Below are 16,898 nucleotides of genomic sequence, written 5' to 3'. Positions count from 1 at the left end.
TTTTGAGCCGTTTGTTCATCAAACTAGGTTCATCAGGACTGAGTCAGTTTTCGTACTGTAACCTTAAGATGAAGGAAATTTCTGGTATGAAGCTTCAGAACTCCACACTTTAATAACAGCTGCTGCACAGAACATCTCACTTCTCACACTAAGTGGTTAATTCCTTAACTCCCTGCAGCCTGCTGTAACTCCAGGACCTCACTGGAACATGTGAGCTGACCTCTGACCTGCCTGACTAGAACACAACATCCACATCACAGCACCGCTCATGTTCTGAAAGCTGTAAAAGCTGTAAATCTAAAATTCCAAATGCTCTGAAGTGAAAATGTAGCTTCAATAAGATTTCGCCTGTTTAAAATTACAGAAATTTCATTGACATAACTCCAATTTAATTTAGTGAAGTTCATTTAATTAACATGAGGGTTATGAGTAGTCCTTGAAAAATGTTCTCCTCTTTAAGAGGCCAATGGATACTAAAACGTTGAGAACCCTAGTCTTTAACGTTAAAGCTAGGTTTTTACATGTCAGACAGGAAGCATTGTGTTTATTCATAACTTGGGACTTTTTGCTGTTAGCTGGAGCTAAATAACTGTTACTGCCAGCAGTGACTAATATTTACTTTCTTGAAAAACTTTCCTATATCCATCTTTCATCCATCAGTCCACATTCTTCTCCTCATCCTGTTTTTTCGGCTTTTAGTGTTTGAAAGTCTCTGCAGCCTGACTGACAGCAAGGTCACAGGAAAAACCCGGACTGGAGTTTCAGTGTAGTGGTCGTTCTCTATATGAACAAGTGGAATGGATTCACTGCAGGGCTCTCGAGTTGATGCCTCCTCCTCCTGGACGACCCTCCATGGCAGTAATTGGATTCTTGTAGAAAAGCAGAGGAAGAGTGGAGGTGGGGTGTCTAAGGCTAGCAGATTATTGACCACATTTAAAGGTGCTGTAGGCAGGATTTTGCTAGTCAATGCTAATTTTTCTGTGTTTTCTTTGGATTAAATGTTAGAGTATCCATTGATAATCCTTCAAGAGTGTAGCATAATTGCACTACCGCGAGGGCGCAGCGTTTCCATCTGTCTCTGTTCTGAGCTGAAAAGGAATCTCGACAGCTCCAGGTATCTTTGACCAATCAGAAGAGCCCCTGAGGCTCTAACCGTGATTGGTCGAGGGGCGTTCATCGCACGTTCTTGTGGGAGGAGCTTAACTTGCGTAAGGGCGTGATGTCAGAGAAAACAGGACAGGATTGGCTGTGCTGGGTTTCAAATCGCCCTCTTAGATGGGTCAAATCGCCATCTTGCTTAGATAAACCTAAGCAAGATGGCGGAGATGCGGAATCCTGCCTACAGCACCTTTAAGTAAATAATCAACGGTTATATGAATATTCATTTAAAATCATATTCCAACCGGTCTATGTAAAAAAATGAAATTGTTTAAAAAAAAAAAAAAACTTGAACAGGCCTAAATTATTTAGGGGATCTTAAGAAAGTTTTAGGGGGACTTCAGCCGTCTAAAATAGGCCTAAAGACACCATTGCTATATATAGAGAGCAAAATTAATTTCTTTTTTGATGAATTAAAATGTTACAATTGGTTTTAGTAAATATTTCCAGGTATACAGAGCTATGGGGCGTTTTTGTGGAGTTTGCATGTTCTCCCTGTGCATGGGTTTTCCTCCCACAGTCCAAAAAATACCCGTTGAAGCTAAATTCAGAGTAGTGTGAGTGTTTCTGGTTGTCTGATGGGGTGGTGACATGTCCTGGGTGTAATCTGCTCTCATCCCTAGTCAGCTGGAACTATCCTGCACTCAGTCTGTGTTGAATACTATGGTAGACAGATTCATTATTAATTGTAAATACCACTTAGGGAATGTCCTTTTATCACATTTAACCCATTCTAGTCATACTTAACCCTATCTGTAAATGCTAGAAACAGCGGGATTTCACTCAGGGAGTAGATTGGGGTCGAGGGTCTTGCTTAAAGACCTGCGGTAGCCTTCCCAGTGTGGGATTCATTTCAAACCTATAAACCATTTCAAACCATCTCAGGTCTGTGAAATGAAATGTGACAAAATATTTATGTCTGCAAGTGCAATTTTCTCTCTTATTAAATTTATATTTGAAAATTTCAAGCTTTGAATGTAATGAACTATAGATGCCAAGTTGTATTCAAGAAATGTAAATAGTTGAAGGATGTCAGATTCTCACAGATGCGTACAAACAAGCCCTCCAGTCATGTAAGAGGAGCGGCGGTGTCCTCCCTCCCTGATGAATCCCGCTGCAGTGATCTGAATACTCAGGGTCACTTTGCTTTTGTTGACATGAGTGTGCATGCAGATATGGTGCTTTACTTTATACCACCATTTGGGCCCTCTTAGCTATTAATTCATTGTGGTTATTTTACTGCGGATGCTTTCAGACTGCAGCCTTGGCGAATCTTGAACTCGGGAGCTTTGATCGCAAAAGGGAGAGAAAGGAAATAAAATGCTGTTAATGGACATGAACTCTGGCTTTGTTGGTTTGACCATGCTGTCGCACAATACGACTCCACAAAGAGACACTTTCATATCACCAGCTCTATTCATTAAAAAACTTAGTTTGAAAAGTGAATTCCATATTTTACTCTTTTCTCTGCATTTAGCATGTAGCAGCGCGCGCGCACACACACACACACACACACACACACACACACACACACACACACACACACACACACACACGTGACACTGTTAGAGCAGAAAGAGCAGCTGCGAAACTTTTATTTTAGCCACAATCTACAGATTCTTGTTCAAGTACTATAAATAATATATTTTGAATTAGACACTGACTCTGGATTGAATTACTAATATGTTCAAAATATGTATCTTTATGAGCAATTCCTCTAAAATTGGGAGGCAAGAATGAAAAATGAACTGTCAATCACTATTATCACGATAACACTTAAACACAAATATGTCAAAACATGAGATGTTTGAGTTAGTACTTTAAAAGTAACCTCATCATATTGACTGCAAGACACCGACGTTATTAATCTTGCTGGGTTTGTCAGGTGATCTGTTTTCATGACAGTCAGCAGAGCCCATTGAATTTAAATGAATATAGCAAAGATTCAGATTCTGTGTGAACGCAGTCATCTTCAGACTAGATTCTTCAATCATTTTGAGAATTCAGGGAAAAAAATAAGGTTAATACAAAGTTTTGGTTGATAGGTCTCTGCAGTCCAGATGAGTTGTTTCTACTAATTTTTTGATTTCAGTAAAAATGGCATAAATAAAGTGACTGCAGAAGAATGATAGGCGTCAGTGGAGGAGGAAGGAGATTATATAAAATTAGCCGTGTGGGATGATTTAAAAACATTCTGTTTAGCCGCAATGTCTCTATGAGACACATTCGCTTTTTTTTTTTTTTTTTTTTTTTTGAGAAACTAAGAATTTCAGTTCCATCCAGATCATCAAAGGATCTGTCTATCAATTTATCTGTTGTGTTTCTACCGCCCTCTGGTGGTGGGTTCTGTAACTACAAGGGTATACACAAAATCATGTGGGCTTACATGTGAAATGGGGACATGGACAGTTAAAAATAAAGCCACAGGCTCCACCTGCTGTTGGTCTGAAGTTGATGCAGACAAAAAGTTAATTCAGAGGAAAACCTCCCACAATCCTCCATTTAATGTGCCTGACAGTAAAACAGCAGCGACTGATTCAGCAAACAGTGACGACAACAACAACAACAACAAAAAAGTGGGAATAATTTTTTTTAAATTTATTTAACTTCAATATTGCATACATACAAAGTATCTAGAAAGCTACAAAATATCTACTGTCGTCAAGAAGGCATCATAATGTTACGGAGCAAAGACACGACCATATGCAGAAACACAAAAACGTAGCAGAGCTTCTTTTCTCTCCGTCGCTCCAACACTTTCACTGTCATGAATATGGAAAGATATCACACAACTGTACCAAGAAAAGCTAAGATATCATTTTATACAAAGCACCTTTTTACAAAATAAAGAAAAAGGAGGAGAAAAATACATTTGCACACAATAACTCATATGTGTGTATGACAGCTATATGTGAGCTATAAGAATCACTTTAAAGCCACCATCTGAGATGGTCATAAAACAGAAAGGTACCAGTACCTACTCTTTAAAAAAATACAATTAACAAGGGCTAAACTGCTGATATGTTTGCAGCATGATTCCTCAAATTAACCGTGTATGTGTGTGCGCGCGCGCGTGTGTGTGTCTATAATGTATTCAAAATGGTTCGCCAGACCTTGGTGCCATCTCAGGCAGCAGTCCTGCTGTTTTAGTGTTGAAATGTCAGAATTGTACCAGCAGTGCAGCAGTAACATCATCATCACCATCATCATCATCATCATCATCTCGTCGGGCTTGCAATACACAGACAATGTCATCACGAAACCAAGCACAACTGTATACACATACAAGAAGAAAACATCCCACTATGTAATCAATAAATGTGAACAGATACACAGGGTAAACAAAAGAAAAAGAGCCTATTCAAACTCCACGGCGTCCACAGGACTGTGGGAAAATACTGAGCGATTGAACGTTATCTGAATCCACCAGAGATGTCTTCCACCGTTAAGTAGAGCTTCTTTGATTAAAATACTCTGGATGATTGTAAGATTGTAAGATGTCTTCCTCACAGTGGAAGGATCAGCCTTGACGTCCTCGTCCACAACCGCAGTTGTGGGAGGGAAAAAAAAAAAAAGAAAGAAAAAATAGAGATTAGCTACACTTTAAGTTTCAGCCACATCCTAAAATTGGATTTTAGAGTTTGTACTGTAGTGTTAACTATTTTTCCAATGTTAAAGAAGCTTAATAAACGATAAAAAAAAAAAAAAAAAAAGAGTGTGTGTCTGCTGTGCCCTGTCGGCGCCACGGCATCATTCAAGGTGACATTGTGAAAGTCTGGTGATTATTGTGGTTTCTCAGCACGCTGGAGGCGCGCGGCTGTGAGAAAGAGAAAAAAACCCACAATGCTTCCCAAGAACCTCTTCTTTAAAACTCACTTGAACCTGCAAGTGTGCACGAAGCAGACAGCCTCGGCGTGTGTTCAGATTGACGTCCTGCATGCAGCCAGCGGCTGAACAATATCAGAAATAGGCTTTCAGTTTTTTCTCTTTTTTTTTTCTTCAAATACATAACTCGTGAATAGTATAATAAAATGAATATATTTCATTTATCTAACCAGTAACTCTTCTTCCCCTGCTGTCATGACAATCCTTTCAAAGGCAATGCGGTGATTGGTTTCACTCATAAGTCTTTTTTTTTGTGTGTGTGTGTGATTTTTGGTCTGACATTAAACTTCTTATTAAATTTCTGTTTCGTTGTTTTGAAGCTGGAAATCTTAAAACCAAAGGCACTTCCTTGCTACCATGCAGGACAAACAACTGACTGTATCTCTGTATTTTTGGTCTTCTGTGATAGGAAAGGCAGTCATTCAGTGTTACGAGTAGGTTCGTACAAAAAAAAAAAAAAGCAAATATTTGAGGAACATTATACAGTGTTAGAGGAAAAACAACCAGTTTCTGAGCTTAAATTTTGCAAATGTTTCTTAACATAAGTGTACTGCCTCTTAAAAAAAAAAAAAAAAAAAAAAAAAAACATCAACAAAAGTCAGATTTCCAGGAGTGTACCAATTTTAGAAAACTATTTGTAGGATACAACACACCAAGGAATACATGGGGAAGTGTCATTTTTGTCTCTTTCTTCCACAAAAACTGATTTAAATTCCAAAGAAAGCAGAGGGTAATGTCAGAGTATCTTCTAAGGCACTGTACACTTACGCTTTGGCAGACTGTATGATGATTTGTTCTCACACGATGCAAACACACGTAGAGATCACAGTTTTCGTGGCGTCTTTTGGAGCTCGCACACAGCTTTGACTTGTTTAAGGCTCGGGATCGGCGTAGGCCACAGAAACACGTGAGCACAGTGTGACCGTGAAGGCAGCAACACTCTGGCTTGGAGTCATCGCACCGTCGTCCCAGAGGGGAGGTGGAGGGGGGGTGGGGGTGAAACATACTGTCAGTTCTTTTGGAGGGGATATACTGAAGAAGGCAAGCCGCGTTAAGTCGTCCGTAGTGTCGCCATAATCTGAACTGTATTAAAACCACAGAACAAAAAAGTAAGCATCACTAAGGCAAGCACAGAAAAGGAGAACAAAGTGCTTTTTTTTTGGGACCAGACGGGAGTCCGATTAGAGTAAATTGTAGCAGTACTTTCACCAGTCTGAAACCTACAAATTGTCCCAATAATCGTCACGAAGGAAAAAAAAAAAAAAAAAAGACGCGCTGGCGGCGCAGAAATGCTGAGCAGGGCGGTGAAACTTCCTACACTCACGAAGCAGATGCGGGCGAGACGTTTGTGGCGTTTTCACAGTGCTTTCATTCTGTTCTTAGTGTCTAAGACTTGGAGTGCTTCTCACAATGATAAATATTCCACTGAAAGCCGAGTTGTTTGCTCATTTACTTCTCAGGAAATCCTGCAATAGTCACAACCACTCGCTTCCAGCTGCTGTGTCATCATATAGTGTTGTTACTTTTGTTTCTTTGGAAAGTCTATTGGCTGTGGGTGCATGTCCGTATATCTACAGTATGTATGGTCACAAATTATGAAGTACAGACGTACAAAACACCCTCGGAACATGTTACACACAGACCACATCAAGCCGCTGATAGAAAAGGCTCGCATCCTTTTTTTTTTCGTTAACAAAGCAGAAGACAACAAGTACATTTTCCATTTAGCAAATAAATCGAGTAAAATTCTTTAAGAACGGCCACATTTATACCCAACAGAGACCGACTCCAACGCATTAGAAAAGGAAAGAATCCTCATATTTAAACATAAAACAACTGTACCGCAATCCACAGCTGCAGTCAAACAACAAACACTTATATTAAAACAGATTCAGAACGACTCACTTCACCCGATATCTTGACCCAAAAAAAAAAAAAAAAAATCATTGTAGGTATGACTTGTCATGTAGAGGCACTGCCACTTGTTTCTGAGGTTGGTAAGTCTATGAAGAGGAGGAGAGAGGAGGGGGGAGGAAGGCGGGAGGGGGAGGAGGAGGGGGGTTTCTGGGACGTTCATTCCTTTACGAGTCTGTAGATGTGATGCTGGGCGCCGTGCTCGCTGTTCGAGACTTCAAACACACACGCCATACATAGCAACGTCTCCTGGGTGTCCCTGTTCGTCACCACCTGCAGGTCAAAACACACACACACACACACCTTTTAGTAAAGAAGCAGTTTTCCCACAGTGTGTGTCTGGAAGGAGAATTTACAGATGCATTGATTCTGAAATTGGGGCGTACGAACCACTCAAGGTGCTTTTTTTTATATATCCTTGGCTGTATATTGCTACCTATTCTCAGTATTTCCGAGCGGTTTACTGACAGAATGACATTTACCTTCACTATTCTAATGTGAATGCTCTTGTTTGAAATTTGGGATTTCTGATTCTGAGATTTTCTGTCAGTTTAACAGAAAGAAAAACAGCTTTGATTCTCGCTTGCATGAGAGATCAACAGAAGCCATGACGTGTAAGGATGTTTTTCTACGTTCATGTTTAATCTCTGCACCCTAATTTCAAATAACTATTCAGCTCAGAAGTAAGCTCTACCACCTGACAGCATCGATGTAAATATGTGACAGAAAGGCATACTTGACATAACTCAAAGTTCTAAAAAAAAAAAAAAAAGTTATTGCTCGATGGTTTAAGGTGCTTCATACAAGTTGGCTTTTAACTTATTCAACATAGCTGCTGGACAATGAAAACGAGCACAAAAGGCAAGAAAAATGCTTTCCTAGTCATATCATCAAGTGGAGGGGGATAAGCCTGTAGCGATATACCTGCCAGATAATGGAAATGCAACCTGCGGAATGTGTCACTTTGATTCAGAGAGGAGGAAAAAAGCGTCAGAGGTCATGAGCGACTGCTAATAGAAACCTGTCTGTGGTTCCTCCTGCGGGCTTTATGCTTCTTACATGCCTTTAATAAGTGGATGGGAAGCACTTCTTGATCTCTGGAAGCACAACAGTTCATAGATTTGGAAAACGCCTCATGAGTTTTGAGGACACATTTTACATGAGAACATGTAGAATGACTGGAGATGCTTCAGGGGCAAAAAAAGCTTTTGTGTGTGTGTGTGTGTGTGTGTGTGTGTGTGTGTGTGTGTGTGTGTGTGTGTGTACACGTATGAACATCCATACACCTCTCCTCACTCCTTCCCGCTCTCCCAGTAATGGCGAGCGTCCCTTTACGACCTCATAACGGGTCCCCGCTCACTCTTGCCCTCCCCTCTCCCCTGCAGATAATGAGGCTCCTCACACTGCGTCTCATCCCCCGAGGAATGGCAGGAATGTGAGAGCGGCCAGAGGAACTCATCTCGAAGCAGGAGGCAAAAACCCCGACAGCGGAAAGAGTCCCGGACAGGCCCGACGGGTCGCCCGGGTCACCGGGGTTATTACCAATAAGATGGTGAAGTTCTCCAGCACGCTGTTCATCATGTACTTCTCCGGCAGATGCTTTAGCTTGTGGATGAAGTTGATCATGTATTCGCACATGGGGGACCGACTTATCCGGTAGACGAACCGTCCGTTTTCAAACCGCGCGTATTCAGTCTGAGGAAGGAAAAAAAAAAAAAAAAAAAAAAGAAACGCATCCCACAATGAAATCATCAGAGTGTAGAGTGAAAATCAAACGTGTGGCTGTTTCTGAGGAGGAAAACTGGAGCCCATACCTCGACTTTCTCCACCACCTGCTTCCCGAAGGAGCAAACTTTAGTGGAGCATGTGATGGTCATGTTCTCCGAGCTCTCGTACTGACTGGTGACTCCGTAGAAAGATCCAGTGTCATCCTGGATGTTGCAGTTCAAGTCAGCCTGAACCAGAGAAGAAAACACACACACACACACAAACACACACAGTTTTTTTTTTTTTTTAAGAAACGGAGGTATTTTCAAAAAAAAAGAATCTCATTGAAAAGTTAATTTGCAGTTTATAATAAGCAGTTATTACTCAATAATTCAAGCATTTTAAAAGTTTTGATGGAGATAATTGTGACCTCCAGATAAAAACAGGCAAAGAATTTCATCTCATTACATTCTTTTCATATTTTGAGAAATGCAAAAGAAAATGCGTGTTTAGTTTTTTTTATTGAGGGACAAAAGGAGGGTTGATTAAGTTATAATGTGGACTTCAGAGCAGCACATTATTCCACAGGACGAGATGAAAGAAAAATTCAGAAAATATTTGTTGAGCTTTTCTGTCCAGAGATTGTCTTTCAAAATAATTACAGCCACCGCACATAAAAAAAAAAATCTAATTTTTCTACTTTGAATGTTTGTCAAGTGGAGAAGCTGTACGGCATTGGACTCGGGCTACTGCGGAAATGAAACCTTGAGTCGGACAGACATGATTTTCTCCCTCAAAGGAAAACATGAAAACGTTTTACAACATGGAAAAATGAAGCATTTCAAACCCGGAGCTCCTCGTATCAGAACCAACCTGCAATAAAACGCACACCTGTAGCTCTTTTCTCAAGTCACTTTCACTGAAGAGGACTTTTGAGAACGTTATGACCAAATGTGATGCAGGAGCTATAGCGCTTCGTTTCAGATGTGTTAAATTCGATAAGAGTTGCAGGGGAAGCTTCTGTTTTTTTAATTAAGTGCAACTGTCTATTTTATAAAATACAATGTTAATTTGTAAATGTTTAGCAATATGTTTTAAAAAGGTCTCGTCCCATAGGGAGGCCTCTCTGTGTGAAGTTTGCATGTTCTCCCTGTAGGTTCATGGGCTTTCTCTAATCTCTTTTCCTCCCACCGTCGAAAAACATGCATTTGAGATGAACTGGGTGACTCCAGACCGCCTCCAGACCAGCTGTGAAGGACCGATGGCCTGCGCTGGGTGTATCTCTCCGCCGCCCCTTGGCAGCGGGAACCAACTCCAGCAGCCTCCAATCCCAAGTTGGGTGAAGCAGTATAAAGATGTAGATGGATATCAGCTGCTGGATGGACGCTAAATAAAGCTCAGCTCCCTTGGAATGACGTACAGTAGTTTAGCGTGCCTGATTATTATCACTGCTTTTCTTTTCTTTTTCCTCCGTCAAACACAACTGACGTACTGCAATTCTGTTCTGTGGTGCAGCATGAATGAAAGCATGAGGACCGCGTGACCAGGACAGGGACACATTCAGGTCTATAGCAGTGAGAAAGCACAGCTATGGTCTGACCATCTCACTTTGTTTTCCCTTCATCACTCATAAAGCATTTACAATTAGAATAAATAAAATAACTGAGCTCATATTTGGCAGCTCTTTATGTTCTCTTACAAAAAAAAAAAGTAAAAAACAGAGCTCACACTCACCGCACGAGGAGAGGTCTTAGAATGTCCTATTGATTGTATTTTTTGTAAATACCACGTTGCATTGTGGGGCAGGCGCACTCAGTGATGTATAGGACTAAAGTTCAGTGCAGAATATGCAGCATAGATAGAAGTAGTGTAACTTTGTCAACACAAAGACAAAAAAATATCACTCCAGATGATAACAAGATCATTTGGACTTGTGACTTTTGGGTCACCTGCTGATTGCAATGTTCAGTGTTCCAGCTTTTTGTTTTTTGTCTTTTTTTTAATATTTGTTTTTCTTTTGTCTTTATCAATACAGATATGTTAAAATAGATTTTCACCAGGTATTTACAGATATCATCAAAGAGATGAGCTCCAGTTTTTGTTTTGGCTCCACAGTTCGAATCTTGAGGCAGCGTTTTATTGTTTCTTTCATGCTAATAAGATCGTCACAAAAAATATATGAGAATAATTGCCTCTTAAAAGTATAACTGGCCGTTGTCGTATTAGCATAAAAAGTGCAAAAACATGTTGAATATAATGGAAAAGTTTATTTTTCACCATCATTTACTTTCGTTTTCCAAGTCTTGTTGATTTCTGTCATTTAGCTCATATAAAGTGTCACACAAATAAAAATGTATTATTTTAAAATGTTACCTGGGATAAGATATTTTGCTAATAAATTAATTACAAACTGTAATAACCACAAAAGAATGAAAACAATGGTAAAACAATGAGATTTCTGCAGCTGTACTGCTGGAAGCAGCGTCTGGGACTTAACCAGGACTGGAATCTATGTGATCACAGGCCTATTGAGATGATCTGTGCATTACACGAAATGATCTCAGCCACATCTGAAAACGCATGTTAATGTGCTCGCGCTGGAAACAAGACTGGAAAGAGGATTAAATGAAGTTACGTTAAAAGACTGATTTACAAGGTTGAGCGGGTCTGCTCCTGGAGGGCAGCCTCTCCATGCCCTGAACATCCTGTTCATTACGGACACAAAAAGAGGAGACATGCTCCTGCAACATTCTCCTCCTTCATTAAGCAAAGCAGTTATACATTCATTATTGTGCAGATTCTGCCTTTCATTTGAAATTTAGATTTGTCGGTCACTTCAAAAGGAATTCGAGAGGACTTGGTCCAAGTGCATCGGGCCCTACTTTGTTGGCTGCCGCTAGTTAGCATTTTGCATCGGGGAGGAAATACATGTGATGTTTAAACAGCCATTAGGAGTGCAACCAGGTCACTCCATTGTTTAGAGATATTACACTGAATTAGCGAGTGCTTTGATCAAAGGCTCTCCTGCTATGCAAGTCCAAATATAGCAGAGTGCATTCTGCAAACATTAAGAGAGCAATCTTCTCCATGTGGACTGATTACGCCCAATCACTAAACACAAACCCGAGCACGCTGCGGCAAAACAGGATTCAGCCATCAAGCACAACGCAGCGAGCAAACCCTCACAACCAGATGAAGATTGATGTATAGAAAACATAATCAGGCCGCAACATGTGCAGATTTTATCTGACGCATGTCAGCATGGCTGATAAATGACACTCACCCAGAATTTTATAAGGAAGAAGGAATTTTGTGGCCCTTTCCCGTACAGCTCCTTCAGTCCTCCTTTCTTCTCTGGGAACTTGTCATAAATCTGGCGGATGTCCACCGACTCCAGTAGGGCGTCGCTGTAGGAGTGATTTGTCTGTCCGATGTGTACAAATAGGTGCTTGTTGTACTACAAGGAATGAGAAGAAAAATAGAATTAAATTGAGAAAAAAAAAAGTCAAATTCAAGACAGTCTAGGCTGATTTCAGCAGTGGCTTGCCTAAATGTAAATAGAAATCGTCTACATCAAATTTGCACTTCAATATCCAGTCAGTCATCATCACAGACAGGCTCACTGAAGGACAATAAGCCATCTCTGACAAATAACCATCACAGTCAACAAGTGGCAGCCTGCACTGAATTGGTAACAAAACAATAATGATGAAAAATTACCCTTTGCAACACTGCTTTTTATTAGTCTCCGAGTGGTTTTAAACAACTTTTCTACTTTAAGACGTGTAAATTAGGTATTAACATTCTGCTTCACTAAAGCCAAATACAAACTGATCTTCTCATTTGTATTAAATAAAGCTAGAAATACAAGAATGCCTCCCCGAAATTCAATAACCCTCAGGAGGCGCTGCAATGCATTTTGATGGAACCATTTAATAATCAACCAAAACAGTGTAAGTAGCAATACTCTATATTTTCAATTCCTCCAGTTAATGAACTGTTGGTAGTGTTTAAAATTAAATATCATTAAATATATAAAGAATCAAGAATGAAGTGTCAGTATGTAATATGTGTGACATTTGCATTTTAAGATTTCTCTTTTTTTTAATAAACCAATGAAATAAAAATGTACCAAACCTCAGATTGAATTAAAACAACATGCATATCACAAAAACAGTTAAAGTCCATCTTGAACATCATACAATGACATGATCTTTCATCTTTATGTTCCTGTAGTTGCAGCATGATGCATTGGTCTTAAAATGTTTTCTTTACCTTAAAGGAATACTCCGAAGATTTTGGACCCACGCCCTATCCCTATCATTTACAAAGTGAGATAAGCTCATAAGTACCTTTTTTGTGTCTGTGCGTCCAGTCGCTGGATCCCAGCTGTTAGCATCGTAGTTAGCTTAGCTCAACTGCTGGAGGTGAAGAGGAAACAGAGCCGGACTGATGAAAGTGGACAAAATACTGCTTCCAGTGGTCCAGGGGACGGCGTATTAGCATGTGAAGTAAATCCGAATGGTTATAAAACATTTTAAAAGACGTGTTTTCCGTTAAAATAACATTTTGATACACACAGATCTGCACCAGCATAGTGCGCCGCGGAAGGATATACCGGCGCACAGCGGCTGAGTCTACTGCTGTGCTCCGGTATATCCGTCCACGGAGCACTGCGCATGCGCAGGTCTGTGTGTATCAAAACATTATTTTAACAGATTGAAAAGAAAACACGTCTTTTAAAATGTTTTATAACCATTTGAATTTACTTCACGTGCTAATACGCCGTCCCCTGGACCCCTGGAAGGAGTATTTTGTCCACTTTCGTCAGTCCGGCTCTGTCTCCTCTTCACCTCCAGCAGTTGAGCTAAGCTAACTACGATGCTAACAGCTAGGATCTAGCCACTGGACGCACAGACACAAAAAAGGTATTTATGAGCTTATCTCACTTTGTAAATGATCGGGATAGGGCGTGGGTCCAAAATCTTCGGAGTATTCCTTTAACAAACAGACTCATGTGTTCAATTTGAAACAGGATTATTCATGTTTCAGCTCCATAATGTTTTCATCCTGACAATGGAGACACTTGTGTTCCTATTTGTATCAAAGTAAAACATTTTTTTTTTAATAAAGGTACATGGCATGTCTGTCTTGTATCTATATTATATGGATCTATTTAGCATTTTATTGAATAACCCAGAAAACACTGTATATCATACATCACATCACAATACATTGATCTGTATTTCTGCAACTTTAAAGCAAGAATATTTGGTCTTGGTTGTTCAAATACAGTAACGGTTACTTTGCTTTCAACCTGAAATCTTAGATACACGATCAAAATCTGGTAAGGGGAAGCAGCAAATTTGGAGAATAACATTTTCTCTTCAGAGGAGGGTTGTTGTTGTCCTTGCTGTGACCATATTAACCGATGTCATGTGGCGCTGCACTCTGGTTAAAAAGCTCACAGAGCAGCCAGGCTAGCATGCAGCCTTCAGGGCAAACGCAACAATTCCAAGCATTAAGCTGCATGTAAGATTAATGGCTGCTGTCATGCGATATCAATTCCGAAATTGCACCGGAAAATGTAGACAAACGTTTAATTGCTAAAGCAAACAGGAAATGCAAAGAGAGCTCACATTTTGTGAGGCTGTGCGTTGTCTTGCTGAGCTTCGGAGCATAAAAATAGATTTAGCATGCCTTTTAAGGAACTGATTAATCAATATCTCTGCAGGTTTCCATGTCATTCGTTGCTACAGGCCAGATACACTCCTCTCAGCTTGGTTTGGCCTCCTCTCAGCTGACTGCCTGCCTGGGAAAATGTCCCGGTGCATTCATCGAGGGAAGGACAGGATGATAAGAGGAGGGAATGAACAGTGATTTTTCATGTTTTGGTGTAACGCTCTGCTCACCGAGTCTTGGTCTCTCTGCTGCTCCAGGAAGGCAGAGAACTCCACCAGTCGGAGTTTGGATGTGCCGATGGAGCGGCCCTGCCATGCTGGTGCCGTGGGCGCAGGGGCTGCTGCGGGCTCGTAACCTGCAGGAGCAGATTCATCCTCTCAGTGGGTCGTTTTACAGCACGGCCTCAATGTGTTCACTTTGGAGCCAGAATCAAACCTTCATTACATCTGTCAAATGGTTTCAGAGCATGTGGGGACAACGTTCAGGTTTATTCATGTTGACCGGAATGTTGTTAACTGGCAACGGCATAACTACAAAAATGATTAAATTTGTTTTAAAAAAGGAGGAACACTGTGTCATTAGATGTATATGAAAATATATTGAAAACTTCACATATAAATTACTTTAATTTAGTAAAAAAAAAAAAAAAAAAAAAAATTGGATACCAAAATCGTCTGCAGTAGAATCAACTGTCCCTGCAGCTTTGTCCCTGTTTACTTCCAGCAGATTTCTTTCATTCGGCTTATTTGTGGCACAACTACTTCAAAGGCAACAAATAAACAACTGAGGAGGTTCTGAAATGTACTGAATGAATTGTGTGAAAGACGAGAGGCTCTGAGTTCCACCAGGGGCATGACAGCTTGTAATGTGTGCCACAATTAAGCACAACAACAATGAATCAATAAAATCCATTAAACATGGATTAGTGAAATTGTTGGAGGAAAATGTTTCAATGCGATCACTGAGAGTGCTGCAGTTTCTTTAAATTCTTATCTTGTCTATAAATTGCATTTCAAACATGGATACAGTTGTTTTTGTGCAATTGTGCAAAATCCTTCTTAGACAATACAAAGTGTGTCCAGATTCGTGGCCAGCGTAAGGATGAGGAGCTCCATTTCTCTCACTGCTAGTTTCTGAATTTTCCTGATATCATAAATGTTCTAGGTGTTGCGGTCAACGGTATATCAAATACAACCTGTAGTAGGATATGTTACATTAATGTTAGATGTTGGACAACAGTGGTGCCTTAATAGTCAAATTAAATACATGTCCATGTCTTTAAACCATCAATAAATAGCTTGTTCATTTGCACAAGCTACTTATTTGAAAGAATGTCTTTTAAAGGGACGTAATAAAAGGGACAAGTGGTCTACGAAAAAAAAATGTTGGCAGGGTCCTGACTATTGTGCAAGTTTTCAGGTTCAGATATACAGAAAAAAAAGGAAAGAGGGATTTAAATAGGAAAGGTTTGTTTTTATATGTCAACATCACAGTATTTTCAATCAGGCCGATTCTCACTTGAAATGGCTGTTGTGACGGCTGGCTGGATGGGATAGGGTTGCTGGGTGAAAGGCTTGATACTGGAGAAAGAAATGACAATTATTGTTACTATTACTCTAAAAATAATATGGAAAAAACATAACATTTTTGCTTTATAAGAGTCTCTTCTGATTCTAGATTCTTTTTTTTGCAGTCGATAGAATCCGACACTTACTCTTGTGAGGATCCCGGCTGACCAGTCGATATCATACCCTGCCATAACTAGAGAATGAGATTTATAAATAGACAACAAAGAACAAACAACAAAGAGCATCCAATTGTGAGCAGCTGTTAGTGACAAGATCAAAATGGCTCTTAGCTTCATGTTCAGTGGATGTAGTTATCTTGACTACCACTCCTTTTGATCATGTGCTTATCTGATAGGGGCAGTTGTGCAAAGCTGTGGTGTGTAATGTGATTTGGCCCGGGTGTCGGCGAGGTTGGCCCCGCTGCTGCCCTGGGTGAAGCTGGACAGGATGAATCAATAGCGGGGTGTCGGCGAGGCTCTTACCCCTGCTCCAGGGAAGGCTGGGCGAGGGATGCCTGGCAGGCCCAGCTTGTTGTGAATAGCCGTGGCGGAGACGATCTGAGCCGAGGACATGGAGGCCATGCTCTGGAGGGCTTTGTCCTTCACGGCTTGGTCCTTTAACAGCAGTCACAAAAGGCTTAACGCTCGCACAGAAGGGAGAGGAGGGGCACGTTGCAGGGAGAGGTAGCAACAACCAGGCTCTAAACAACACACTGAAAACACCACTGACCTCTCTCACAACAGTAAACAGCAAGCGGGTTAAAAGAAGCAGCATCAGCGTTGCTTTGCTAAGTGTAGGCTTTTTTTAAGGTATGTGCTCAACAATGAGAAGAGAATTCCAATAAACTGGAGCTACCGATGGTATGCACTGAAATCCAAGTTTGCTTGTTGACTAACGTACCACTAAAACTCTTTTCACAAAGTCATTCAGAAGCACTTTTTTCCCAAGGATACATTTCTATACATAACACATGTAAATAGAATT

General features: G+C 40.4%; 1 protein-coding gene across 6 annotated transcripts in view; it reads right to left on the bottom strand.

Moving 5' to 3' along the window:
- Positions 1 to 3,753: 3,753 nt before the first annotated feature.
- Positions 3,754 to 16,898, bottom strand: part of tead1b (TEA domain family member 1b) — a 52,115-nt gene continuing 38,970 nt past the window's right edge. For all 6 annotated transcript variants that reach the window (XM_030084079.1, XM_030084002.1, XM_030084131.1 and 3 more), the window contains 8 exons: positions 16,397 to 16,528; positions 16,061 to 16,107; positions 15,865 to 15,926; positions 14,577 to 14,701; positions 11,948 to 12,121; positions 8,772 to 8,912; positions 8,500 to 8,652; positions 3,754 to 7,230 (listed from right to left, as the gene is read on the bottom strand). In XM_030084079.1, the coding sequence (XP_029939939.1) occupies positions 7,117 to 7,230; positions 8,500 to 8,652; positions 8,772 to 8,912; positions 11,948 to 12,121; positions 14,577 to 14,701; positions 15,865 to 15,926; positions 16,061 to 16,107; positions 16,397 to 16,528 (948 nt within the window). In that variant the 3' untranslated portion in view covers positions 3,754 to 7,116. The remainder of the gene's footprint in view (positions 7,231 to 8,499; positions 8,653 to 8,771; positions 8,913 to 11,947; positions 12,122 to 14,576; positions 14,702 to 15,864; positions 15,927 to 16,060; positions 16,108 to 16,396; positions 16,529 to 16,898) is intronic.

Source organism: Salarias fasciatus, chromosome 1 (genome assembly GCF_902148845.1).
Source record: "Salarias fasciatus chromosome 1, fSalaFa1.1, whole genome shotgun sequence".
NCBI classification, from domain to species: Eukaryota; Metazoa; Chordata; class Actinopteri; order Blenniiformes; family Blenniidae; genus Salarias; species Salarias fasciatus.
The sequence above is the reverse complement of the archived record's forward strand: the minus strand, read 5'-3'. Positions and strand labels throughout refer to the sequence as shown.